At 40.6% G+C, this 9729-nt stretch overlaps 1 protein-coding gene across 2 annotated transcripts in view; it reads left to right on the forward strand.

The window, feature by feature from the left end:
• DLC1 (DLC1 Rho GTPase activating protein) overlaps window positions 1-9471 on the forward strand; it is a 366209-nt gene extending 356738 nt beyond the window's left edge. For both annotated transcript variants that reach the window (XM_048848188.2, XM_075127890.1), the window contains 6 exons: window positions 1510-1723; window positions 2778-2892; window positions 5432-5650; window positions 6411-6628; window positions 6833-7006; window positions 7695-9471. In XM_048848188.2, the coding sequence (XP_048704145.2) occupies window positions 1510-1723; window positions 2778-2892; window positions 5432-5650; window positions 6411-6628; window positions 6833-7006; window positions 7695-7800 (1046 nt within the window). In that variant the 3' untranslated portion in view covers window positions 7801-9471. The remainder of the gene's footprint in view (window positions 1-1509; window positions 1724-2777; window positions 2893-5431; window positions 5651-6410; window positions 6629-6832; window positions 7007-7694) is intronic.
• Window positions 9472-9729: the final 258 nt, after the last annotated feature.

A 9729-nucleotide genomic window follows, 5' to 3' on the forward strand; every position in this document is an offset into this window, starting at 1 on the left:
CCATCTAGGTTTCATCACTGCCCTCATCACCATAGCTGAATGCCTTACGTCACACCCCACCTTCCCCCAAAGCTCCCCATGGGAATTCTACAGGTCTGAAGAGGTTGTGCTAATGCCGACCCAATTAGCACCAACTGATATGGGGTGGAGAGGAATGATGGCTGTCCCACCACCCTGGATACCAACCCTGCAGAGAAATACTTTCTAGTGACTGGTGCCAGGGGAAGTTTAATACAGTGCTACAAAAACTGCACTCCCCTATTCTGCTTCTCCTTCCCCTGGGATTGATCTGCAGGGGTTGCAGCTGCTGTGCCCATAAAAGGGGGGTGAGCGAGGCCAGAAGTTTGATCTGCTGTCCATAGACAGCAAAATCCTTTAGAAGTGGTACATTTTTCTTCCTGGTGTATGGCCAGAATTTCCCCTCCCCTTGGTATTATGCTTAGCATATTGTACGCTGATTGTGCCTGTGCACCACTTGTAAAATGTCTTGAGCTTGTTGAGAGTGGAAGGCAGTAGATCATATGTAAGATATTTTAGTGTACTCTTTAAAACATTTTAACATCATCACCTACGTCAGTTTAAAAAAACCCTACAGTTTAGCTTATGCTCAAAGTGATACAAAATAAATGGGCTGTTAATAGTGAGAGAATTACAGATGAGATATACTGCCAAGTTTCTCTTGAGCATGTCATCAAAGTTTTGCAGTGCCAATGATGGTGGAAAGGCCAAATGATTCAGCCCCTCAAATTGCCTTTTTGGAGGTGGCTCACTGGCACTCACTCTGAGAAGCAGAGCTGGCTTGGGTTATTTCTTTTTTTTTCTTTCAGACTTTGTTTTTATAAAAACACGAGTCAAAATTTCCTGCCCAAGGTGTTTGTTGTCCGTAACCATGGAGCTGTGTAATGGTATGGGGCTGCATCTCAGTGACTTATCTTTTTCCACCCTGTGACTTTGAAAGATCTACTCAATAAAACAGACCTGTGTGTGTTTGGTGAAGCACTTTCTGGTATTTTATGGCATCAGTGTTGAAAAGGTTTAGTACCCATTTATTTATTGTGTTTTTTTGCTTCACTGATTGTTAAATGCATTTCCCTTGTGAACTTTATGAGAGCTGAAGAATTTTTGCTGGAATCTGAGTTAGCAGGACATTGTTTCCATGTTCGCTACTGCCCATGATCATCAGTCAGACTTCTGCAGTTAACAGCCCTTTTCGCAGGGCTGCTGGAGGATATAGCGCTTGAAATTAAATTCTATTACGAACTGTGGTATAGGCACAACTTTTATACTATTGAGTTTCTCTTGAGGCAGGAAATAACTGAGGGGTAGGTAAGTTGACAGCAATAAGCAAAAAAATCTTCTGTGCAATCCCTGTGACTGGTATGCATCCTGGAGAAAATCCTTTCAAACTTGAGTGAAATAGTTGAAGCTGGAGTTTTGGATTGGGATGTATTCATGCTTATGTGTGTGGAAAATCAGTGAGCTGATGAGAATATTACTAATGTTATGCAGATGTGCCAAAGGATCAGCGGCTCCAGGCTATCAAGGCTGCTGTTATGCTTCTACCCGATGAGAACAGGGAGGTCCTACAGATTCTTCTTTATTTCCTGAGTGATGTCACCGCTGCAGTGAAGGAAAACCAGATGACGCCAACAAACCTTGCTGTGTGTTTAGCACCTTCCCTCTTCCACTTAAATACTCTCAAGAGAGAGAATTCTTCTCCAAGGTATGTCTCCTGCAGTTGTACAACAGTATTGAAATAACACCACTAGGTATCCCTGAGGATTAAGAAGGCATGTTTTAGCCTCCTTACTGCATATGTCTTGCAGGGGTAATTCAGTTCAGTTGTGCCACTAACCTATGTCAGACTAAGTAATTAAACTTTAAATTCCCAGAGTTTAGGTCAAGCTAAAGAATGGATGGGTGTTATGAAGTTCATTGGGACATTCCATTGCAAACAGCGGTTGGGAGAAAAAGTGAAGAGGTGGTCAGATATGTAACCAACCAGGTCCGAGGAACAGACCTAGTTGGTTACAGATTTATCCTCATTCACTGGAGAGTGGTACAGTTTACCCATAATCAGAATGGAGTAGTCCAATTAGTGCTGCTTCCTCATTTATTTTATACATAAACACACTCTAATGCTGGTATTCAGATCACCAGCAAGAGAAAGGAACCAAAGTGTTTACAGACAGGTTTTTATTCCAATTTCCTCTTATCTGGGGGCTAATTGAAAGGAAAGGCTTTGCCCTAGTGAAAAAGTCACCAAATAGATTACCAGGAACTAGAATCACATGGGGGAGTCAGGCTGAGCATTGCAGAACCTAACATTTAGGGGCCCTGTCACTCAGTGGAATTCACAACCCGGAGTTGGGAGTGAGTGGTAAGTGCTATTTAAACTTTTTTTTTTTTTTCCAAGACATTGAACTGTGACTGGTAACCAGCCTTTGAGGCCATGTCAGCAGCATCCCCACAGCTTGAGGTGGAGTCTCAGTTTTCCCATTATGAACACTCCATTCTCTTTACTGGAACTGGTCATGGTGGTCAGCTAGGCAGCCAGTGTGGCTATTTACAACTATGAACAAGTTTACAATGGGTTAGACTTGCCACAGAACAGGCATAGCTGCAGTAGCAAGAAAAGTCATCAATAACATTTAACATTACATCCAACTTTTCTGTCCTAGGCAGCTCTAGTCTATGCCATCAGGACATTGTGCAGTTATACTGCTTACTTACAAGCCATTAACTAATACTGACTTGTTTGTTTTCCTCCTCCTTAGGGTGATGCAGAGAAAACAGAGTCTGGGCAAACCTGATCAGAAAGATTTAAATGAAAACTTGGCTGCAACTCAAGGCCTCGCCCATATGATTGCTGAGTGCAAGAAGCTCTTCCAGGTGAGACAGCTGTCTGTGAAACAAATAGCACCATTGGTTCAGCAGTAATCAAAAGAGCTCTGTGAAAAATAGACAAGTACTCAATGGAGAGCCAAGAGTCTCTTTAGTTTGTTTACAGACTATATTCTTAGACAAACAGATAAGCACCTTTTAAAAAACAATATAGAATCATAGGACTGGAAGGCACCTCGAGAGGTCATCCAGTCCAGTCCCCTGCACTCATGGCAGGACTAAGTATTATCTAGACTATCCCTGACAGGTATTTTTCTAACCTACTCTTAAAAATCCCCAATGATGGAAATTCCACAACCCCCTTAGGCAACTTATTCAAGTGCTTAGCTACCCTGACAGGAAGTTTTTCCAAATGTCCAACTAAACCTCCCTTACTGCAGTTTAAGCCCATTGCTTCTTGTCCTATCCTCAGAGGTTAAAAGAGAACAATTTGCTTTCCTCCTCCTTATAACAACATTTTCAGTATTTTAAAACTGTTTTATCTCCCCTCTGTCTTCTCTTCAGACTAAACAAACCCAATTTTTTCAATGGTCCCTCATAGATCCTGTTTTCTATATCGTTAAATCCTTTTTATTGCTGTTCTCTGGTCTCTCTCCAATTTGTCCACATCTTTCTTGAAATGTGGCACCCAGAACTGGACACAATACTCCAGTTGAGGCCTAATCAGCACAGAGTAGAGCAGAAGTAATATTTCTCATGTCTTGCTTACAACACTCCTGCTAATACATCCCAGAATGATGTTTGCTTTTTTTTTTTACAACAGGGTTACATTGGTGACACATTTAGCTTGTGATACACAATGACCCCCAGATCCCTTTCTGCAGTACTTCTTCCTAGGCAGTCCTTTCCCATTTACTTCAGACCATTTCTCCAGTTTGTCCAGATACATTTGAATTTTAATCCTATCCTCCAAAGCACTTGCAACCCCTCCCAGCTTGGTATCATCAAACTTTAGAAGTGTATGCTGTGCTACTGTATAAAAAAATGATGAAAATATTGAATAAATCCGACCTAGATCCGATCTCTGTGGGACTCTACTTGTTATTCTCTTCCCCCCCCCCCCCCCCCATCTTGACTGTGAACCACTGATAACTACTCTCTGGGAATGGTTTTCCAACCAGTTATGCACCCACCTTATAGTAGCTCCATCTAGGTTGTATTTCCTTAGTTTGTTTATGAGACGGTCATGCGAGACCGTATCAAAAACTTTACTCAAGTCAAGATGTACCAAATCTACTGCTTCCCCCTATCCCCAAGGCTTGTTACCTTGTCTAAGAAACCTATTAGGTTGGTTTGATGCTATTTGTTCTTGACAAATCAATGCTGTTACTCATCACTTATCATTCTTACACATTATGTATTTATATATAATAAAGTTTGTTGTAGTTTGATGCTGGTAGTGAGGACTGCAGTTTTTCCAACCTGCAGGGTTCAAAAATTGAGTCAGATCCCAAAGCATGAGAATGGTTTAAATATAAGCCTTGGGCTAGAAATCGCAACAGCTGGGAGGAGGAGCTCCGGCAGGTGGGGCATTGGGGTGTGGAACGGTGTGGACATGGTTGGGTGTCTGACTTGAGAACCTGGCCTCTGATTTGCAGAAGTGCTGAGCACTCAACTGCAAACTGAAGTCAATGGGAACTGTGCTGTGAACATGTAAATTGTTATAAAAAGTTGAGTACTCTGAAAAATTAGGCCCCACGCTTCTCAAATTGGGCACTCAAAACTAGTGTCTTCCTCATCTGTAGAATGGGAATAATAATACCCCTTCACCACATAGGGATGTTATGAAATTAATTCATTAATGTTCGTGAAGTACTCAGATCCTATAGTAGTGATTGCTGTAGAAAAGCCCATGAGGCTATTAAAAATTCTGTGTTCAGAACACAGTGAGTAGTGTGCAATAAATGAGGCATGGGGCACACATTGTACAATGAAAAGAAATATTGAGTAGCTGTTCCTATAGTGAGCACCATCCGTTCTGTGCACGGAATGAGGTCCTGTGTAAAAATAATTAGATCATGTAATTAAACTGTATCATAATGCATGCACACAAGGGGATCAAATTAAGGTTCCATGAGCAATTTTAATTCTGGCACATAACGTGAGTGCTTGATTTTGCAACTGTAGCATTTTAAATATCGTTTGGGTGCAGTATATACACATATATGCACCCCTCCATGTCTTTCACTGTTTTTTTCTCATCAGGGTTGTGACTATATTTAGCTTTTAAATCCCAGTTGGCAGAAGTATGTAGCAAATATTTCTTTCAACAGCTGGTGTTTTTTTTTCTCCTTCATTCTTTATCAGGTTCTTTGTCTTTTTCTTCTTTCATTTATACACAATCAATCTCTAAATTCATCCTCTGTGTTAATTGTCATCCTGCATGTCTTCAGTGGGGGGCTGAGTTCAGATGACTGTTGTTTATGAATTTTTGAACTGTTAGCTTTGACCCTACTGAGTCCTTCAGTTTCCCTCAAAATATGAAGAAACGGTTCTAGGAGGATTATTCTCTTTCTGCAATTCCCAGATTCCTGAAGAAATGAGCAGATGTCGGAATTCTTACACAGAGCAAGACCTGAGGCCTTTAAGCCTGGAGGAACTTGGGCGAAACAACAGTACAGAGCCCTCAGACTATCATTGTTACCTTCAGGATTGCATGGATGATCTGCTTAAAGAGATGAAGGATAAGTTCAAAGGCTGGGTCAGCTATTCCACATCAGAACAAGCAGAGCTGGCCTACAAGAAGGTACATCAGTGGAGTCCCAAGTTCACAATTCCTGTTTAGTTGGCGGTTTCTGTGGTTTTAGTCTGGTACAGAATAGACCTTTTAATAGATGAGGGTACAGCAGAATAGAAAACAATTGGTAAAGTGCATCTGTATTCTGAAAAGTGATTATGGGGGGAAAAAAGCGCACACATCTTAGTGAGTCTGCTGTTTTTAGGGACAAAAGTAAGTTTATTCCTGTTCGTTCCACAGAGCCAGCACATCTAGAAGGCAGCTCACTGCCTTCTGTACTTCCTTGTGCATCATAATCAAAATATTTACTGAACTTCATTGACAGGATCAGTTACCCCTGTGCAAACCTATAGCCAACAAACTTTCACAGATGTAACTGAAGGTATTGTTTGGCCTACAAGAACCTTTATTACTTGTAAGAAAAGAAGCTTTCTTGCCTCTCAGATCAAGTTTGCAGAGCTGGTAGCGAGAAGTGATTTGAGAGGCAATAAAGATGGAACCACAGAGTGCTATTCTCAGTTTCCCTTTTCAGTTCAGAACCACTCTTGAAAGTTATGTTCACTCCCTTTAGAAAGTAACTTTGGAAGTTTGCACATCAATTCCATTGGGCCATGCAGCTTATTCTCACGCATGAGGTTTTCTTTCTTCTGACAAGACTAATAAGACATGATGTTTTGATCACTTTATAGTAGGTTTTTCAACACTAAGAAATTAAGAAAGAAAAGTGTAACTTGTAATAGTACTGACAAGCCTATGCTGATGTTCCCAGGTGTCTGAAGGACCCCCGCTCCGGCTGTGGAAAGCCACCACTGAAGTCCCTGCTGTGCCTGAAGAGGTTTTAAACCGTTTACTTAAAGAGCAGCATCTTTGGGATGAAGATCTCTTGGATTCTAAAGTAATTGAAACCTTAGACAGTCAGACAGATGTATACCAGTGTGTCCAGAACAGCATGGCACCACACCCAGCCAGAGACTATGTGATTTTAAGGTGAGCTTTCACATACTGCAGCACTAGGCTTAAGACAGAGAACTATCAAAACTTAAGAAAAAAATCTGGTTTACACTACTTCAGAAGAAGGGAGTTTGTAGACACATGACTATGCAAATTCTAGCAGTTTTTCTAAGGCTAGTAGAAACTTGTCACATTACTGTAAGAAAAGGAAGGCAATTATTTCATGTTTGTTTTTAACAGAACATGGCGGACAAATTTATCAAAAGGAGCTTGTGTGCTGTTAGCCTCCTCGGTGGATCATGACCGTGCTCCAGTGGTTGGTGTTAGAGTTAATGTGCTTTTGTCCAGGTATCTGATTGAACCCTGCGGGTCAGGAAAATCCAAACTCACCTACATGTGCAGAATTGATTTAAGGTACAGTCTACCGCTTTGTCCTATCAGATTTTGTTGCTGGCGGCAGTTCCTCGGGGGTGGGGGGAGGTTCGTTTTGGGTTGATTATTCAGCATTTGTACTCATGGCCGGCTCGTATCATAGGCTGAGGAAGGCTGTGCCTCACCAAACAGCCCCACATGGCCCCACCCACCCACGCTGCCTCAAGGCCCCCTCCTGCTTGCTGCTTCCCCCTTGGCCCCAGCCCAGGCAGGCTGCTCCTCTTCCTGGAAGCATGCTAGGGCAACAACCTGTGGGTGGACTCTCACACAGTTATTCAGTAAGCCAGGTACATATTTTGGTGGTTCTGTTCTTTATGTAGTTAGTTGTTTTTGTTCCCCTTCACTTCTAGTAGGCATGAGTATTTGAGAGAGAATAGTTGAATTTACACACTTCTTACATTAGTGACCGAGCCCAAGTTCTGATGAAATCTTAGTTTTCTTTGGTAAAGCTGTGTGCGTTTGATTTGGATGTTGGATTAGTGAAAACTAATAACTGACCTCTCCAGAGAAAAGGGGTTTCCGTAGAGTTCTGTTCAACCAGGCTTTTGGAATAAACCAGTACTGCAGCCAAGTAGATGTTCATTTGAGCGCCTTTGATATACTTTTGTTGAGTAAGGACCAGTACTGCTGATAGAGCTTCTTGTTTACTTTGTTTCCCTCTGTGCTACAGGGGCCACATGCCAGAATGGTACACTAAGTCTTTCGGACACCTATGTGCATCTGAAGTTGCTAAAATCAGAGACTCTTTCAGTAATAAAGAAGTAAAATCCAGGTGACTACAACTACGCATTGAACCCATCATCAGTGTACACATTCCTAGCAACTCAAGACTATTGAATGGATTATAGCATGACATGCAAATGGTGAATTGGAAGACTAATATATTGAATTGGACTGTGACCATCCCATACATTTTAAAGCTGCTTCCTGTCTGTGTAAGGTCTGTAGTATAGACCTTGACTGGAATATATAGGAGGACTGTATGCAAGGAAAAATAAACTGTATATTGTACGATTACGAGATGGTTTGAGTTGCTTCTGAGAAGCAAAACTCTAAACACAAATATATTATGGAATGGGGTGAAAATACTTCATTCCCATGTGATTATTAGCTTTATGTACATATGTCATTTTATTTGTAATGTTTTGGGGGACTGGTGTATCCACTGGAATAGCTGGTACTCTTCAATGTGCTCTCACTGAGAGAAGCAAAGAAAGGTTTGCACAGAGATAAGTGTGAATGAGTGTAATTGTTGAAAGGAATAGCTAGAAGCATGGTGTCTGGCACACTGATATGGATCCACAAAATGGATTTTAATGTATTGGATACAGTTCAACCTGGAATCTCTGACTACCCAATGGACCAGCAGCAGCAATCCTTCATTCTTGCCTGTTTTGTGTTACTAACATTTGTTAACCTGTAAGCAATTGTTATAGTAGACTTGCTCTGTCTGTTTCATACCCATGTGATCTTTTTAGGAGTGATTAGCAAATTTACTGCAGTACAGAATATACTTGTAAACTATGTAGATTGAAGTAGCATTGAAATTCCTCTCTAGTGGTCAAAAAGCCACGAATGTCAAATCGTTGTATTGCCTAAAAGTGAATATGTGTTGCATTTACTCCTGGATGTGTTGTAATAATTGTACATGCTCTTGGTATGTTTCGCTATATCCTAATGGTTTAAGAGTAAAATGTAGACATAGGAATCCTGATGGTAGGACTCCTAGGGCAGCAGACAGAGTAAGTTGACTAGGAAGATTCAGATGGATTTTCTCTCTCTCCTTTACCTGCCTTTCTGAAAGCTGCACATTAACATGAAGCTTTGAGAGCTTCAATGTGAGCCATTTAATTTTTTTTAAAAACCTTTGGATATTTCTCACTGACAATCATGCTATGGACAGTAGGAAACCAAGAGGTCCTCTGGAAAAGGTGGTCTTTATGCAGGTTTTACGATAAAGTACAGATTTGATTTAGAGATGCAGTATTAAGTGGAAAATGTATTTTGTGGCTGAGGGTATGAATGAGTTGCAAGGTGGCTGAGACTTTGTTACCATTGTCAGTATTATTTTTATTTTTTTTAATGGCAAATGTATTAGTTTCTTCATAAATAAGGAGCCCTTCTATATTCAATTTGAAACTTTGAATTTGTAAAATTATATGGTGTACATACCATTTTATCAAATATGTATACTTGCCCACAGTGTACTGTCAAACATAAGTAAAGCATGATAAAGATAATAATTTAAAATATACTTGTATTTATACCTCAGATATTCTTTTGGGTGTTTGTACCTCAAGTATTTTTTTTTCCTTCTAGTGTAAATATGCTTTACATATTAAGGTTTAAGAGAACACAAGAGGAAAAGGTTTATAACTTGGTATATGTCTGTACAGAGTATAATCAATAAGTGCACTATTAAATGTTTAAAACTGGGGGAAAAAAAATCTAGTGTCTTCCCATCTTTTTGAACATAGTTCTTCCTAAATTCCTGCCCTTAATCTGTATTTCATACCAAGTCTGATCCTGAGAGATGCTGGAGTGCTCTTAACTCACATGGATTTCAAAATTGCTCTAGATGTCACCGAATCCTCGTCATAAAGCATCCTCTATTCAGCTCCCACTCAAAGTTCCCACTGCCATCAAAGGGAATTTTTGCCTGAATGGGAACAGGGACTGTAGAATTGGACCCAAAATCAGTACAA

The sequence above is a fragment of the Caretta caretta genome, chromosome 4 (genome assembly GCF_965140235.1).
Source record: "Caretta caretta isolate rCarCar2 chromosome 4, rCarCar1.hap1, whole genome shotgun sequence".
NCBI classification, from domain to species: domain Eukaryota; kingdom Metazoa; phylum Chordata; order Testudines; family Cheloniidae; genus Caretta; species Caretta caretta.